This window comes from Rhinatrema bivittatum, chromosome 15, assembly GCF_901001135.1.
Source record: "Rhinatrema bivittatum chromosome 15, aRhiBiv1.1, whole genome shotgun sequence".
Lineage (NCBI taxonomy): Eukaryota > Metazoa > Chordata > Amphibia > Gymnophiona > Rhinatrematidae > Rhinatrema > Rhinatrema bivittatum.
In genome coordinates, this window is record NC_042629.1 from 76,077,128 (window position 1) to 76,096,483 (window position 19,356).

General features: G+C 44.5%; 1 protein-coding gene across 15 annotated transcripts in view; it reads right to left on the minus strand.

Annotated features, from left to right (window-relative positions):
• Positions 1-19,338, minus strand: part of TTLL10 (tubulin tyrosine ligase like 10) — a 307,814-nt gene extending 288,476 nt beyond the window's left edge. For 5 of the 15 annotated variants that reach the window (XR_003852780.1, XR_003852781.1, XR_003852779.1 and 2 more), the window contains exons 1-2: positions 18,979-19,170; positions 17,450-17,588 (exon numbers count right to left, since the gene is read on the minus strand). Coding sequence is in view for 7 of the 15 variants with exons in the window: in XM_029578078.1 (XP_029433938.1) it covers positions 17,450-17,584 (135 nt within the window). In the remaining 8 variants the exon portion in view is untranslated. Of the gene's footprint in view, positions 1-17,449; positions 17,589-18,978; positions 19,175-19,209 lie in introns of those variants that run through there. The other 10 variants (XR_003852784.1, XR_003852783.1, XM_029578086.1 and 7 more) reach the window with 6 other exon arrangements.
• Positions 19,339-19,356: the final 18 nt, after the last annotated feature.

Here is a 19,356-nt window from a genome sequence, read left to right on the forward strand (position 1 = left end):
TTACAGAGGCATTCCTGGAGGGGGGGGGGGGGGGAAGCAGCATACATACTTGTGCGTGGTTTTACCACGGTCGGCCGCCTGCAGAAAGAGTAGATGGAAACCCCTGTGACCACTCTGTACGTGTGGTCCCTGTGATACTAACATGCAGCATGGGGGGCTGCTGAGAACTCTACATTCCCAGGCCCCACAACTCACAATGACACCATCACACACACTTCCAGTTTTTCTATCGGTCGATACTCAGCACCACTTAGCCAGATACATTCGGACTTATCCAGCTTGTTGGTGGCATTCCACGGCAGATACAGACCCAGATATTTATCCAGCTAAGTGGTGGGTGGGATGGGGGGTGTTCCAGAGCATGGCTAAGTGGCAATATTCAAGCTTAGCCAGAAAAGTGAGACTTGCTAGTCAGCAGGTATATCCAGCATTATGGCCACACCACTAAATAGCCAGCTATTCTTTGAATATGGGCGTCTTTGTATTTATTTCTTCTAAATTGGACAGACGGCCCTCCTGGCTACCTCACCTCAGGCACCTTCAGCCAAATGAGGTAAGACAGCTCTGGCGCCTTGGACTCTTTCTATAATCAGCTCACATTTTAATGTTTTCCGATTCAGGCTGATCACACTTGTTCACATCGGGCTGCTGCCTCCTGTAACACATGAGGGCAAAGCGTTGGGCCCATGTCATTACCCGCAGTGGTACTTGATTACCAATAACCTATACAATCAGACTCTGCTCTTATGAGGCTCGGAAGCTGTTTCCCAAATTTCACTTTTGTTCACTTCTTATTTGGCTATCAAAGAGTTCTAAGTCTATTGATTTGTAGAAAGAAAAACTGGAAGGAATCTTATTTGTATATAATTGCAAGTGCAGACGCTTTCCTGAAATCTCGCCACGATGAATCTCTATCAGCGCATCACAACATGCTCTGACTCCAGGCAGCAGGAATGGCCCTGGAAGATAAACCGTTGGAGGAGGCCTTGTATTTACAGCTAAGAGATACCTAGTGCTTAGATAGAGGGAATGCTCTAAAATGCTAATTCCTATTTCTGGTTCACACACACTGCAAATACTGGGAAGGGGGAGGAGGTGGTACTTATCACTTCTAAGAGCTAAACATTATTATGTGATTCTAACAAATATTATCTGTACTGTCACTGTACAGAGCATGATACAGGATTATTCATGCATCACCATGTCCCTTCCCCAGAGAGCTTACAATCTAAGTGTGACCACAGGGAGGTTAAGGCAGGGCTGATGTGATGTTAAGGGGGGTACAAGGCTAAGTGAACCTTCAGGACCTTAAGCCTTCCTGATATTAAGATCATCTAACTACTGCCTCTCCAAGAATGATCCGGTAAAAACACATACACTGAATATCAGACTTTTAAATATTAGTCTTTGTTTTGTGTGTGATTTTGGAGACAGACCGCAGATAAAATCAAGAAATACATAAATTTATAAACCATCTTTCTACTCACCATATAACATAAATGTCAAATTCCGGTGTCACCTGAGTAATAGTGGCCCAAATTTCCCTATGCTACCAGACGCTTTGTGAAGTAACACAAAATCAAGCAAAAAACACACTCAGATCCTATATATCAAACCTACCATACCAACACAGTACTATTATTTTGCTGTGATTGCAGCTGCTCTTTGTCGTCCCCTCAGAGATTGCCGCCCCAGGTGACTGCCTAGTTTGTCTCATGGTTAAGCCAGCCTTGGGTTAACTGATTTGCTCAAGGTCATGTAGCGAATGGCAAATAGAATTAAACTAAGGTCTTCAATGTCAAATGTGTGTGCATACTGCTCCCTCTTAACCAACAAGTGGTCTAAAGAAAGACACAGCTAGGCCTTGTCTATAGCAACTATACCCAGCTATTTATTACATTTTTAGCATTTTCCAACATTTCCCCTAAATCTGGCCATCTGCCCAATCATCCGGAGACACAGTAACTTCCATAAACTACATGGATGGAGTGAAGGTTGCTCACAGTCTAGCAAGTTACCTTATTGGAAATGACTTGAACCTGACAAGGATGAGATCATTTTCAAGAGGATCACTTTGAAAAGCTGAGTCCATGCATATGGATAGTTTGTTCTCCCTGGTTTGTAGTCTGTCTTTTCTTGTTTTTCTATAATGGTCTGTGGTTGCTTAAATGATATATAATTTACTTTCTGAAGGGAAGAAGGCTTATGAGATCAAACATGTTTGTCTGTGTTCCCCTCACTTCAATAACCAAATTCTTGGTGCATGTCAGGGAGTCTATCCATATGCAGAGATGTGTGCACACATGTGTAAGTGCCAGGAAATAGGCTGCAGTAATTCTGCGTGCACTTCTTGTTCCATCTTAAATCTTCCTTGTACAGATTCTGGCTGGAACGCTGCTGTACTTACACCTTATTTACATGCACTTCAGAGCGGATTACATTCACGTACACTAGGTATTTCCCTGTCCCCAGAGAGTTTATAATCTAAGGGCATAGAGTGGGAGAAAAGGCGTAGTAAATCAGGGCCTGAGTAAATTCACAAGGAGTGGCAGTGGGATTTGCCTGCTGCTCTGACCACTAGGCTTCCTTCTGTAAACAGCTGTTTTTCTGATCTGCTCTGAAAGCTTCCTGCAGTGTCCCAGTGCACCCCTGTGCCACACAGTTCTCTCTCTGCAGTTGAGGACCCGCTGCCATCTAAATGAGATAAGGAGTCTTCCCCTGAAGAAGTGGTCCAGCCAAACACACTTTTCACCTGCCTATAGCCCATTGAATAAATGTTTTCATTATGGTTCTAGGGGTACGCTGCTTTCATCACTCCTAGCCAAAGAGGAAATTCTGCAAGTACTGAAGAAACATAATGGGGATTTCATCAGATCAGTCAGTTACCAACATGACCACTAGATGTCACTAGATGACCACTAGATGCCACGCTCTTCCAAGTTACTCTACCCCTGTTTTTTGTAACTGCTCCCCCCTTGCACGAGTTTAGTTCTACTGTTCATTGCACCCCTTGTTCTATGTAAACTGGCATGATGTGACTTGTTCATGAATGCCGGTATATAAAAAAAGTTAAATAAATAAATAAATAAATAAATAAAATGTCACTAAATCATTGCTGATCGCTCACCACAATCCTATGCACCGGCATTTATTACACCTTCCGAGCTCCTTTGGCACACTGCAAGCAGTGCAAACTGGAGACACTGAAGTCATTCCCAACATACGGGCCGATGCTGTAAAAATCGCGGGAGAGCGGGCGACCGCACAGGACACTCTCCTGTGCACGCGATTATTTAAATTAGGGCCGGTGGTAAAAAGAGGCGCTAGGGACACTAGCGCGTCCCTAGCGCCTCCTTTTTGACAGGAGAGGCGGCTGTCAGCGGGTTTGACAGCCGACGCTCAATGTTGCCGGTGTCGGTTCTTGAGCCCGCTGACAGCCACGGGTTCGGAAACCGGATGCCGGCAAAATTGAGCGTCCGGTTTTCAACCCGCGAGCCTATTTCAAAATTTATTTTTTTTTAACTTTCGGGACCTCCGACTTAATATCACCATCGCTATATTTTCGACGCGCTATTTACCCCTTACTGAATAAGGGGTAAAGCTAGTGCGTCAAAAACGCGGGTCCAATCGCGGGTTAACAGTGCGTTCTGCCGGAGCGCACTGTACTGTATCGGCCTGTTTGGCTGCAGAGCGAGTGTCAGTCCTATTAGGGTGCTTGGAAAAAAAACACTGCAAAGATAAAGCAACTCTCACTCCTGTCAATATGAGGGAGAAGCATTCCATATTTATTTTATTTACTGTATGTTTGTTAGTCGCAATATCAGAAACCACAGACTATTAGTGTGACCTAAAGGAATCGCTGCTAAAGCAGAGGAATCCAATGGATTGCAGGATCCGAGGCAGCTCGGTTTTACCAGAGGTGAATCTCATCAGGCGGATCTGATCAAGTTCTTTCACTAGATGACCAAAAAGTTGAAATAAGCGAGCGATAGATGGAGCGAACTGAGATTTCAGCAAGGCCTTTAACACAGCTCTGCATAGGCAACTGGGCATGGGCGCTAAAATCACTGACTGGGTTAGAAAGTGATTGAGTGGGAGGTGGCAAAGGATAATGACAAATGCAGTTCACAGGGATTGGTCCTTGCACCAGTTCTTTTTAACATATTTATAAGTGATTTTGTGAAAGGATATCAGGAAAGATTTGTCCATTTCCAGATGATACCAAAATTGGCAGCAGGGTAAACAGCCAAAAAAGTGTGGAACCCATGAGAATGGATCTAGCAAAGTTTGAAGAATGGTCCAAGGTCTGGCAGGTAAGATTTAATGCTAAAAAATATATATATTTACATCTTTAAGTCTCTCCCCATCTGCTTTAGACTGAAGACCACTGCCCATTTTAGCAGCCTCCCCCTCTGGACCAGCTCCATCCTGTTTCTATCCTTTTGAAGGTGAAGGCTCCAGAATTGTACTCAGTAATCCCAGTGAGGTCTCACCAGGGACCTGTACAGGGGCAGCATCTCCTCCCTTTCTCTGCTGACCAGTCCTCTCTCTATGCAGCCAAGCAGCTTTCTGGCTTTTACCATCACTTTATCCACCTGTTTGGCCACCTTAAGATGATCGGACACAATCACCCCAGATCCTGCTCTTCCTTTGTGCTTAGAAGGATTTCATCTCCTATGCTGAACCTCTCCCTTGGGTTTTCGCATCCTATGCATTACTCTGCAGATAGGAGTGATATAATAAATAAATAATACCCAGGACTAAAAGCATAGGAGGTGGACCTCTTTCAATGGAAAGGAGGCTCTGAAACGAGGGGGTCAGACTCAGGAAATATTTCCTTACAGAGAGGGTGGTGGATGCATGGAACGGCCTCCCAGTGGAGGTGGTGGACACAAGCACAGGGGAACTCTGAGGGAAGGGGAGGGATTGTAGAGCTGAGCAGTTGGTGTGGAGGGGCAGAGTAGATAGGCCACAGTCATTTTTTGTCATCATGTTTCTATGTTTCTCCAATAAAAACAATAAATGCCATAGCCAAACACAAAAGAAAGTATAACTACGATATAGACACTTTAACAAACACATTTATAAGCAAGTCACTATCATTCTCCTAAGAAGAAAGTAAATAATCAAACTTAACAATTCTAAGTCATTGCTTCTGACCTAGGCCCACACTGGCAGTCCAGCAGCACAAACAAGGAAGCTCCAGAAAAATAAATAAATACTTACGCTATCTCCTCAGACAGAGCACTGTAAAACTGGGTAAATAACTGAGCTAATGCCTCAGTCAAAACAGGAAAAGTAAGTAAAAGCAGGTTTTAGTAAGGGGTATGTGCAGGGAAACGGTGGTGCACAGCCTCGGGTCCCGACCGGCTCTGCTCTCAAGTTAATAGGAGCCGTGCCTACCACAACTGCCAGGCCACACACATAAAACAAAAGAAATCCAAAACTAGCACTGTTGGTTGAAGACACTCGATTTCAAGATTTACTAAACTACTTAAGCCTTGAATGCACAAAAGGGGGCTAAGACAGCTAATGAGTGGGTGAGTGGCGGTGCTGCCATGGGACGGATCAGCTCTTCCGCTTCCAGAGAGAATCAGAGTTTGGGGTGCGGGGGGAGTCCCCTGACGAGGACCATCTCTGGGAGGTGATATTAAACAGGGGACTGAGGGCTCATGGGCAGATCTCAGCCCTGCTTCCAAAAGGAAACTTTGCTTTCCCCCTTGTAAACATTTCCGTGTGCACCTCTTCCCTCCTAAGCAATCAGACTGTCTCATTACATCTTCAGCAGCAAAGTCAACCAAATAAACTCACTCCGCTAACTACGCCAAGAGCTCCACCACCACCAAACAACTTTATCCACTACGGCACAATCAGAACCAGCCGGACCACTACTACTATTTATCACTTCTATAGCGCAACTGGACATCCAGAATACCCGGGTGACCGACTCTGCCCTGAAACACCCGCACAACACCTTCAAGTTAGCCAAATAACTCAGAGGTAGTCATCCAGCTAATTCCGAATGCAGCCAGATAAACTCCGGGAACGTAGAACGTGCCACTAAAGAAATGTTTTATAACATGTATACACATCTTATGGAATAAGAGCACAGACAGAACACACAATCTGTGCAATGAAACCCATAAAACATTCCCTGGAACTGAGCTGCTGAATCGTATCAGCTCGGTGCCATAAGGTGGGGGAGATTTGATTCTCGCATGACAGCTGTAACCCTCCCCCCCTCGAGTGACTTATTTCACACATTAGCATACCATATTTACACCCAGAATCTGCAATCAGCAATATTCAGCTTCTAATGAGTACAGGACAGGAAATGCATTCTCCTGTGTTATTGCAGCCAAAGATGTCTGCCCAGCCCCCTGTGGGCTCACTGCTTCCTCCCTCACAGTCCTTGCCTTTGCTTCTTTCCACCCAGGGCGTCCAGCACCTTTGCAAAGTATGCGCACGGGACAGCACACAGCTCCCTCTCCCAGGCCATAGCCAGAACTAGACACCATCCTGCATGGGTCGGTGGTTAATAATCGCACTTCACCAATTGTTTAATGTACTGGTTAAAGTCCAAACCATCCCATACCCGCAGTAAACACAACAGTGGCATAGATGTACCACCTCCTGTTGCACCGTACCCTAAAATGAGTGAACTACCCGCAAGATGACCATATAGGGAGATATGTGCCCACACATCCATCCACACCCTCTCCAACAAATATTACTAGTGCCCCCATCTTGTGTACAATGAAGCAATTTAAATAACAGTTCTTTCTTATTACAGACAAGGACCTCGAAGATTGCAACCCAAGTATCTCGCCAATCCTCTTCCTCGAGGCCCATCCCAAGATCTCTTCCTATTCATGTTAGGTTCATTCGTGTAATAAACTTTGAGATCAAGCACCTGGAGAATGCTGCTGTAATGAACTGTCCTAAACCTGACACATCCGAAGATGTCTTCTGTGTCCAACAGGGAGACCCACAACTTCAATGGGAACTCGGTATTTTTAATTCACGATGGACCCATGTGATTCATTACAAAGATCTGTGACTAATTAGTATCGTCTTAGTATTACATGAGTACATGCTGGTTTAATCCTTCATTACATACTTCCATTCTCATCTATCAGTCAGACCTCATGAGGTTATAGCTGCTGGATTACAATCTTGATTGTCACACTTGAAAGTGGCAGCACAAGAATTTTCTAATTTGTATTAATGAGCCAATTTCCCTTCCTTCCGCTTTGCAGGGCCTCTGTTTACTGTACCACAGCACCAGCTAAGTGATAACATTGACTCTATTATCACCCTGACCTGGCAGTCACTTCCTCCTGCACGCATGAATTACATCACCATCCCAGCGTTCAAAGGTCAGCCTGGGTGTGCAAAAGCCAATGAGGGCGCCACAGGAGCTCTGCCCCTTTCATCTGTCCTAAGCCCAGGTCAATCAGAGGGACAGGAGGTGAAAAAGGATGGATTTTATTTACCCAAATGCAAAATTAGAATAGAGCAATGAAAGGGAACAGAAAGCACATTCCACCCTGCAATTTAACATCCGTATTATTAATTACAGTATTTGGTGCATCAGGAGTTTATGATTTTATCATCTGTTCTGGGACCAGAGAGTGTAGTGGTGAGTAATGAATTCCAGCAAAGCAAGGAACAGTGCCTGAGGATAAAAGCGTGAGGTTGTGTTATTTAACAGGTTAGCTGCATCAGCTGGGATGCTACCTGAGGATAAGGGTAGGAGGTTGTGGTATTCAGCACGTTAGCAGCCTCGGCTGGATGCTGTACGCCACGCATCAGCTGATCTTATGCAAACATGTGAAAAGCACATGTACTCATGACTGAGTGCATTTTGTTAGGGTATAGTAGAGTCTGCCCTTTTAATATAATATTGTGTTGTTTGCCTTGTACATGACTATATGTGATTTCATTTATATGCTTTATTTGGAGTCCACGTGGAATGGTTGTTGCAACATAAGCAGAATATGTAAACCTCCTCCGACTCGATTCACATCCAGCTCGGGATCTGTAAAGTTTTGACTCATATTATCAGAGACACATTGATCCAATCTGAATCTGACTCCGATTTGGCTTTTTAATCTAGATTTACTCCAATTGCTTTGGATATATATGAGCATTCTGAGTTTTGAAGTGTTTGACAGTGGAGCAAACAGATGTAGAGAAATAAGTGTTGAAATAGCTTGCTTAGGAGAGCACTGCAGGGAAGCTGTAAAAGTCCCTGGTTCAAGGCTGGATTTCTGCAAATCCTTTACACTCTCAAGGCGATTATCATTCAAACAGAAAAAATGAGTCAGCGGTGACTCTGATTATTGCTAGAAAAACACTGGGTGAGGCTTTCGGTTGCATGGTGGAGGATATAGATACAGCAGAGACAATCCAGAGCAGTGCCACTAGGATGGTGCACAAAAGCCCTAGGAGAGAGGGAAGCAGACAGCGGGAAATGCCATGAAACTAACTGGTAGCAAATTTAAGAAAGGACTTTTAAGTCAATGTGCAATTAACATTGGAATACAGAAATGACGGCAGAAAAGGACCACATGATCCATCCAGTCTGCCCAGCAAGCTTCCCATGCTGGTATCTGCTGGCCATACAAGCCACCTTTCTGTCAAAGTCAGGACCCTTGCTGGTTGTGGCCTGCAGGTGTGATCAGGGTGGTCTATTAACAGTTACTAGTCTGTACCTTCCTTTGGGTAGTAAAGCAAGTAATAAATACACAGTGAGCCAGACTTGGGGACTGCCACCTCTTGCTGCTAGGAAGGGGCAACATGAAATAGATCTCCCCATTGGGATCTGCTGGCTACTTCCAAGTGAGCTGGATTGGAGACAGGATGCTGGGCTCGATGAACCTTTGGTCTGATCCCCGCAAGGCACATCCTTAGGTTTCTCTGGAAATGACTGACACATTAAAGCACCTCAAAGGCGTAGATAATGCACAAGAAGCAAATCTTTTTTAAAGGAGAGGAACTTCTAGGACCAGGGTTTTCCCTATGAGGCTGCAAGGGGGGGCAGACTCCGGAGTAACACCACAGACAGGGTGCAGGATGCATGGAACAGCGTTCCAGAGGAGGTGGTGGGGAAGAAAACCGCAGCAGAATTCCAGAAAGCCCGGCATAAACAGAGAGGAAGTGAGGGGGAAAGCAGAGGCAGATGGGGTCACTTCAAGCATAACCCAGGTCTGCTTTCTAAGATCTGAAGTGGTGAATATGGAGGCTGAGGTTGAACTGCAAATACTCTACATTTAACTGTGTCAAGACACAAACGCAGGTGAGGTCGAGAGCTTTGGCTATGAGGTACTTAACTTGCTCTAGAGTAGCTGCTTTCAAACTCTAGGCAGAGCAGTTGTTAAATGAACTCTGAACTCAGGCCAGGCTAGGGACCCCCTGCTCTCCCCTGTTTCACATAAATCCTGCATTCTCACGCACACCTTTCTCTTCATTTCCTTTTCTGGGCATGCGTCCGGGTACTTTTATAAATGTCGTTCTTAGATTTTGATAATGAAAAGAATAAACTGTACAATAACAGACCATATACCCCACCCGCCCCCAAGAGCCACAGAAGAGGGTAATTTTGTACTACCTCTTTCTACCTTCTTCAGATTTGCTCAGCTTTAGCAGCCCCCCACGTTTCTCCAGATATTGCTACTGTATTCTCATGGGGTAACCCATAAGCAAACGTCATCCTGCTCTGCTGGGAAAAGACTGACATGCACTCGATACAGAATGAGACCTAATGCTCTATCCACGTCGTCCTTGAAAGAAATCGTTGATGGTCCTTGACAAATTAGGACTGAAGATAAATCGGGCCAATGACCCAGAGGTTTACATGTGGGAAACCCAGGATTGGCAGTCACCTGGGGCTTCCTGCTTCTGTGGCTATCAGAGCACTTTGGGCACCTCCCTGGGACACGTCAAGAGTGCTAAAGGCTCCTTGAGACAACAGTAGCACATCCATCCGAGGATCAGCTGACAATTTCAACAAAAGGGGAGCAGCAGAAGACAAGGAGGGTAGTGTTTTACATTCATAACAATAAAACAATTCCCAACATACACAATATCAAATATCAATAAACAAAACAACACACACATAAATTAAAACCACCATACAAATGTAAGTTATAGAAATAAAAGAAGCATAAGAGAAGCGAAATCCAACAAACAATTGGAAACTAGCTCACTATTCTTAATTCCCGGACCCAGACCTACCCATGATAACAACATATAACATACATCATGCAGTAAAGAATCACTAAAACCAAGAACTAGAAATGGGAAAGTCTAAAACAGAGAAAATGCATCCAATAAATAAAACTGTGGGTTCCCATCTCCTTCATTAAAATTCTTGTTTTTTATTTCATTCTAAACACCCCATGATTGGATTCAATGCCTGATAGGCAAAAGCGGTGGGCTTTGTCCCTGGGTACCCCAAGGAGCTCTTGCTGGGAAGGCTGTAAGTGCCTTGGCTTGTAAAGGACCCAGCACCGCTGTCAAACATTGTAGCAGGCCCTTCCACAAAACCTTATAAATCAAACACAAAATGTGGAATGTAATCCTAGCTCCCACCAGAAGCAAGTGTAACTCCCTCAGTCACAGCGAGCTCAGTGAACTGCAATAATCTGCTTGTTCTGAAGTCACTGAGTCAGTCTTTAAGTGGCAAATAAAATGAGGGTAAAACGGGGAGTTTTCATTACAGATGAAATCTGGATTGCCATGGTTAGGTTACTGTCTAATCTCATTCTTCAAGAGAATACCAATCCCACCCATATTAGGAGATGATTTTGCAAGAAGATTTGTATTCATAATCCAAATAGCCTCTGACTTTAGGTGATTAGATGTCTAACCACTCCGAAACACGGATCAGACATTAGCTAAATATAATTATCTCTTCAAAAGGATTAGAGTTAAAATGAGCAAGGACCAGGAGATCATTAGCATAAGACAGCAGCTGTAAGCCAAGTCTTGCTAACAGGGCCAAGCACAAGTTAAATAGCAGCGGAGGTTCAAGTGAACCTTGCAAAAGTCCTCAGTTTTCTTCTTTACTCTTTGAAATCACCACTAAATGTTTAAACCAGGCAAGAGCAGCTCCCTGCAACCCTGAATCCACAGTCGCCACTGCAAGAACTGATTTACCCGGATCTGCATGGCTTCTGATGCCGTTAATGCTGATTCGGTGCTGAAGTTGCGACGGAGTTGGAGTCATTTTTTGTTACTTTGGCTGAGGATGTGTATAGAGGCTGGGCCCTGTGGATTCAGACTAGTTTGAAGACCACAGGTCAACCTCTGAGTGAACTCCTGTTTAGTGTTTTGCACCCTGAAATGTTTGCAAACAGGCAAGAGTCTGTTTATTTAGTTATTCCAGTAGGTCTATGATGAGAAAGCAAGCAATTAACTTATACTGCAGCCTGAGAGAGAAAGTGAAGGCCACCCAGCTGCACCTGAAATCTGATAAGAATTCACAGGGAGAGACCGTCACTTATTCCACAGCATTTGTAGTGTATAAGGAGAGACGGGGGGGGGGAGAGCGCTGGACGTGAGAGCACAGGCTGAGCCTTTGGAAACGTAAGTTTTTCTCACACACACACATATATATATATATATATATATATAGCAATGGTTATTATCTACCATTATTTCTTAAGTATGATCTGATTTTATCTGTTCCATCCTCCTATTACTAAATTAAACTTACTTTCCTAAGTACCTGGAACCGTGATGTACTGAATCAAAGTGTGTGTGTGGCTCTTTGTGTAGGGGACAAGCCCCCAGGTATAATCCCAGTAATTGTGTGTGTGTATATGGGGAAAGCCCCTCAGGTAACCCCCAGTGTAGACCTCAGTGAGATTAGCCCCTGGGCAGGATACCAGTATGCACGGTCTGAACCTGTAACAGATGGAAACCAGACTACCTTGGATACAGGGCATTTGTTTTTTTCAGAATATAAATATTTGAAATAAATAAATAAACTGTAGATCCAAGCTGAAATAATGTGCAGTAATGTAACTATGGAAAAATCTGTATCAGTTAAGCATATTCCAGATATATGCACAGTTTTGCAGTGTCTCAGACATGCACTCTAGGTAGGAAAACACAAGTGAAGGGCAATCATGCTTTCCCAGCATGCCAAAGTCAAAAAGCTGCTTCATTTACATACTCCTCTCTTTTTTTTTTTTTTACTACTGATTTGGTCATCCACTTAGTAGCTGTAGATGCCTTACTTTCTTTCTTTGAACCAGTTCACGGTACAAAGAGGTGATCCAATGTACAAAAAGGTGATCTGAACTACATAAATCATAAGTGACTTTTAGATACCTCAATAATGCATGCCCTCCATCTAACAGCCTAAGCTCCCCCACTGAGGAGTGGAGGAATCCAAATCCAGAAAAGCTGGAAGCTCCACTGTCTAAGATGGAACGCTGAGACTATCTCAGGCAGAAAAGAAGGCACCATGTATAAAGATTCCCCCGAATCCGACATCTGTAGGAAGGGATCTTGACACGACAGCACCTGGAGCTCCGAAATTCTCCTGGCTGAACCAATAGCCACCAAGAAAACTACTTTAAGAGTCAAGTCCTTAACTGAAGCTCTCTTCAGTGGTTCGGACTGAGCCTCACACAATCCTCTAAGGATTAGATTCAGATTCCAAATTCAGACAAATGTTCCGCACCCAAGGATGAAAGTTCTTAGCTCCCTGAAGGAACTGTTGCTACCTGGACTCTCAGAGAGTTAAAGGCCAGTCCTTTGACCAGAACCTTTCTGCAGAAAGGCCAAAATATGCAATACCCTAGCTTGAACAGGCTGAGGCTGCACTCCATCAACAGCAGACCAGGACTCGAAGATCCTCCAGATTCGCACATACGTCAAGGATGCAGAAAGTCATCTAGCCTGCAATAAGGTGGAAATAACCACTTCAGAATAGCCCTCCATCTCAATCATGTCCTCTTAGAAGCGAAGCCGCAAGACAGAATGAGCCCCCTGACCCAAAAATATTGGACCCTGGTGGAAAAGAGTTGACAGAGGTCCGAACCTCAGGGGCCCATCTAGAGCCATGTTGAACAGATCCAGGAAGCATGGTCGATGTGGCCACTCTGCAGCTACCAGGATCACGTTGCTTGGATGTTTCTCTATCCACCATAATCCCTTGTCCATCAGAGGCCACGAAGGGAAGAAAAAGAAGAATCCGTCAAGTTCACAGCAACACCAGAGCTCAGATTCCTTCTGTACCATGTTCTGTTCAGCAGCTGTAAAACTGCGATGCCTTGGTTTTCTCTTTTGTCAGGATACCCCCATCTTCCATGAATGAGACACATCACTGCCTCCGACAGCTCCCATTCCCCGGGTTTAACTTTCTCCAACTGAAAAAATCCACCTGAATGTTATTCATGCCGGTGATGTGAGATGCTGCCAGACGTTCCACATACTGCTCTGCCCAGAGAATCAACTCCTGGGACTCTCGAGCCACTGACTGTTTCTTGGTTCTGCCTTGACGGTCAATGTAGGCCACCATCATCACATTGTCTGATAGGATCCATACTGGATAGCCATGTAACCTTTGCAGACAGGCAAGCAACATGGAACGCACCACTTTAGTCTCTAACCAACTGATAGACCATAAGGCCTCCTGTTTCGACCATTAGCCCTGTACTGTCTGATCTTGCCCCACAGCCCTCTATCTGGAGAGGCTTGAATCGGTGGTGACTTTTACCCAATTCAGAACCTCCAATTCCTCACCACAAGATTGGTGCAAGTAAGCCACCACGAAAGTCTGTCCTTGGCTTCTCCCTCTAACGAAAGAGGAAAATGAAACTCTTCCTATAATAGATTACAGCGGGAGAGAAGAGCCCCCTGCAGAGGCCACATATCGGCGAATGCCCAATGCATTAATTCTAATGTCGATCACTAAAAGCTCTAGCACAAGTCTAATCTGACTCGGCAATTTCAGCAATCTCTCTCCATGAGAAACACTCTCTCCACCAGCATGTCGAACTAAGCTCCCAGATACTCCAGAGTTTGAAAGAGTACTAAATGGTTCGTTGCTAGGTTCACAACCCATCCTAGAGACTTCAAGCGCATCGGTACCTTTTGTACTGATTGTCGACAGAGGTCATCTGATTTTGCACGAATGAACCAGTCATCCAAACACAGATGCATCAACACACCCTCTTTTTGCATTGCGGCCACACCCACCGCCATCATCTTGGTGAAAGTATGTGCAGCCGTTGCCAGCTGAAGGGAAAGGCTTGAAACCGAAACTGATCCCTTAGGACCATGAACCTCAAGAATCTCTGGTATTTCGGCATGATGGCTAGGTGCAGATATGCCTCTGTCAAGGCAAGAAATGTCAAGAACTCTCCCTTGTGTACCGCCACTATGATGGACCTCAATGTTTCCATGAGGAAACGGGAACCTTGAGAGCCGCATTTACCTTTTTTAAATCCAATCTCTTGACTTGGATATAGGGAGGAAAGAAACAGGATGCTTAACTTAAAATTCACCTCCAGTCACACTAAACATGTTCATGGTCTGAGCCAAGAGACTCAGCCGAAGCGACTTTCAACCATATGTAATTTATCCCTCTTCTAGAAGTGAAAAAGCCAATTCCCCATTGGAATCATCCACATCCCCCTGAATATTACCAGGAACAGCCTCCTTGTGGCATTTGCCCACTGTGACTGACAAATGGGAGGCCCAAGTCCATGATCCCTACATAGTATGTTACTTCATCTTCACTGGATACCCCTGCAGAAAAGTCTGCAGGCCCTGGAAACATTCCACCCAGGAGAAAGAGGATGGATCTATATTGGAGCCCACAGGCCCAACCTTGCTTTCTTGGAGAAGCTTCTGCCCTCAGGAGCAAGGGAGGAGAACAGACCATTGCTTTGCCTCCCACTCCACTCCCCTCCAGAAACACCATAAGCCAAGGGGACATCCCAACATGAGAAAAAGCTGTAATAGTCAAATTGCTTTGAGCATCTAAATAGCGTTGACACAAACGGAGAGTAAGGACTAAATTGCTATCAGACAGCAAGCCTCACAGATAACAAGGACGGACTTCTTCATCCCCGGCGCCTAGTTCTCCTGAACTTCAGCTCTAGGCAGCCTCCTGCATGCACACCAATGCCACCCAGGTGCACACGCACACCTCTCTCGGACAAGCAAAAATACGCTCTCAAGACTAGGTTGCACTCGTACGTGCACAAGTACATGCACAAATATGCGGTTGTATAGGCTGTGGTCGTATGCGCACAAGTTTCTGCGTCTTATGCACACCAGTACCTGCACAAATTTGTACTCCAGTTTAGGTTGTGGGCTTATGTGCACAAGTCCCCGCGCATGCAACCACCATGCAGTGAGAATATGGGCACATGCCTATGCATGCAGGAAAATAACCACTGCCGCGATCTACCACACAGCTAAGCAAAGCCTGCCTACACCTTCAGCGTGTTTAGGCCTGGATCCATTGAATATCCGGCAACGAAAATCATCGAGGCCTGAAGAGCTTCTCAACAGCTCAGGTCTCTTGACTAGCTGACAATCCATGGAGACTGGAGCCGAGAGCCAGCATCCTCCGCCGCTTGTTCCGCTAAACAAGCTTCGTGCATAACCAAATTCAAACTGGCAGAAGAACCAGAGCTACCATCCAAAAATCTTCCCCTGAATTCATATATTTCAGTCATTGCAACAATTTTAATTTGTGAAACCCAGGGCACGTATGATAAATCAGAGTCAACCTGGAAACCTAAATGCCTTAGAAAATACTACCAGAATCCCTAATGGGATTAATTGTAAGAACACAGCCGGCATAGGCCGACGGTTGTCCCAGAGTGCCTCAGGTTTCCCTGGATTCAAAAACAGCTGTTAATGAAGAAGAAATTACATCTGATGGTTGAGAAATAAATAAGAAAACATCCCCCTCCTTCCCAAGTATCAAAAAACAAAGCTGAATATTATCAGCATGAAATCTAAAATCCAACCCTAGTTCTTGGGATATTTATAAATAATGCAGGGGAGAAGACGGGGCCTTTAGGCACTGCACTCTGACTGATCTGATCTGTACAAACCATTCCCAGAGCTTCCCTGAATACCTATTCCAGCAAACTATTATGATTTACCAAGGCAAATGCAGAGCTGCCAGAGATCCTTTCCCCACCTCCATGCAGAAACCCCACTGAAATGTAGGGAAAGAAGAAAGCTATCTAACTGAATCCACACTTTCAAACTGAACCCAAGTCATAACTAGCAGGGCTGCTAATGGGAACTGAGCCCTCAAAGAGGGAGAGTTCACGTGTCATCAAATACTTCCCTCCAGAAAGGTGAGTAAGTAAACCTTAGTTGCGACATAATGTTTGTAATCTCAACCTCAGAAACATAATCAAAGGATCCCACAAACTTTCCTGAGGACCAACCCCCACTTGAACCCTCTCTGTAGCAATCAGCTTCTGCACTTTATCTTTACAATGCTGCATAAAATTATGACAGTGCAAAGGGTGGCTGAAGCGCTGGGTGTGGAATTACCAGGAACTGAGAAATGGCAACAACAACAATAATCATCAGAATAATCCAATGCACCACATGTCCTGTGCAATAAATCTAACTGAAACCATCAGAACTACAAAGCCATGGGATGTCGGGGGAGGGCGTTCGTTATCAGGAACCTGTGCATGACCTTCACCGAATGAACCAGCAGATCGAATGTGTACAGGGAACCTCATTCAAGTGTTATCATCATCTTAGTCGTTTTTCAAATTTGGAACATTCGTGGGTCCTTTTCCCTGAACTATGCAAATTGCCTTGGGAAAAAGTATCGGATTTTTCCGAGGATACCTTTTCCCTGCAAAACTACTCATGTTGCTGCCTCCCCAACCCACGACAAAAAGGTGGGTACTTTTAGTCAGACTTTTTACCCAGAAAATGACCATCCCAAAGTCAGGTGCCATTTTATTCCTGTGACCCACAGGCATGGACTCACTAATTTGTGAGCTCACACAACGCTTTAGCCTTTGCAGCTGCACTTGTCTGTTTTGCCAGTTCTCTTCACTGTGCCTCTTCGTTTGCTATTCTGCCTTCTTATCTCTCCATCTAATTAAATGTGCATCTGTATATATGCAGGCCCAAGGGCCACATCGAACATACGAACAAAGAGCTGGGTGGAGCTCACAGCAAACCCTCCACTCCCCTCCATGATGCTACGGTAAGTGTTCAGCATAGAGATTGCACACATCGTTCACATCACCAGCTCCAGCACTGAGGGAAGGAAAGCAGCTCTGGTAATCCAAGGTCTCAAGTAACCACATATACCCAGACTTGTGACCATCTGAACACTGTACCAGCAACTTTAGAGTTTGTATTTCTTGCAGAATTTGGATTATTGCAACCTTTAAACAAGCCCCAAAACAGGTTCAATATATATTGCACCTACCTGGCGCTGCTTTCTAAACCTACAAAACGCTTCCTGTATGCTTTCAAGCTCCGTCCCTTCCCCAGCTGCTTTATGTTCACGCTCTTCCAGGTACACGATAAAGGAACAGTTCTCTGCCATCTTCACTCTCTCCATGCCTCTATTAAAAAAAACAAAACTCTGTTTTAAGTACAGTCCTTCAGTTACAAACCTTTCATTTTTACAAATGCCTTCTTGATCAAATACATCCTGTACAATTTGTCTGTCTGAGCTTGGTTTTTGTACAGTGCTGTGCCGTCTAATTCGCTTCCATGAAAAATAACTAACAATAAACACAAAAAGAGTGACAGGCTCCCAGTTTAATGCGGAATGTACTTATTATTAAGGCTTTCCTGTTTCTGTATATTTGTTTAGAATTACCTCAAAACAAGCAAGCATTTTTCTACATATATTCTTGGTTTGGGAATCTCACGTTGGCTGTGCCACACGCTCATGGCAAAGTTAAAAGCTATTTATGAAAGGAAAATACAAGACCAATGTAAAGCAGTGAGAAATTAAATATCAAAATAATCTCCATAAGTGGCATCCCACTAATTGGGTGAATTTGTAGTTTAATGGTATTTCAGATGGGGATACTGGATTCATTGTGTCACAGTATTATTAGCCCGTGCAGCTATGCACCACTCCAGTGAGTTGTGGTAGTTGTGGGGTGGGGGGAGAAATCTGTTAGGTTTTTTTTAATGTATTTTATGCTTATTTTTTGTTGTTGTAAAACCACTTTGATTTGTTTACAAGAAAGGTGGACTTTTAAATGTGAAAATGAAACAAATGTATGCAATAGGAAGGGAGAAATGCTATCCCAAACCAAAATTTGTTGAAAAACAAATCTAGTGTAAACTATAGTAAACTCAAGCCTCTTTGAAACTACCCCTACAACACACAATAAATAACAAAACGGGAAGTTAAAATCTACTCTCCAATCCCTGGTGTCTGGTACCACTTGAATGGGTGATAACCACCTCTTAGGTTATAACTCCTACCTGCTTGTACAGTTTTGCTTTGTATGCAGCTACTTGTTTATGAAATAGTGTCTTTAATATATTTTTTTATTTTTATAATCTCTTGTGATTTTTTTGTGCAAATAAAATCCTCAGCCAAATCTAAACAACCAGATAATTGGAGCGAGGTAAAGCAACAAAAATAAAGGGAAAAAACCCCTGCAGTTATTATATTGCTTTGGGGAGATGAGAAATCAGATCATTTGATATGTGGTAGGTCCCCTTTATCTCACTGGAAAAATAACACAAATGGCCTGATTCATCTTATGTAATGTAGAGGACTAAATATTTATGCAGACTCTTCATCTCTGGCATCGAAATTAACACATCTGAAGGAGGGCGGTCTCGTTTTTTGTTGGTCCATTTAAAGGGATCACAGAGCTCTCCAGGGCCAGTGCAGCTACTGAAACTCTGCACTGTGGAAGAGAACCAGAAACACACAAACATGAGGGCAGAAGAGGGCCTGCCCCTCTCCTCAGCCCCACTTCTTACCGTGGCAAGAAAAAGTAACTCGGGGGTAGGCCGGGCCCTGCCTGCAGCTGCCCCCAGGGAATGCCCCGACCTGGCTGACCACTTCAGCAGCCCAGGGAGCTTCACAACGTTTCCTCCTCGCTTTGCCCTGCTCCATATCGGACTCAGGAAACTTTTATTGCCATGACAACCTGTACCTGTGTTGCCAAAGTAACAGCGAGACTGTAACTTATCCCGCCCTTCGCTACATACCAGAGCCACCTGGTCACAGGCACCACGTGACCCACTTCAGCGCCACTCCAGGATTTTAAGCGTGTTCAGGCACGCTGCATTGTGGGATTTGCAGTCCGCCACCAACGCGCCTCAGGCACTGCGGGGAGGGTACACAGAGAGCCTTCC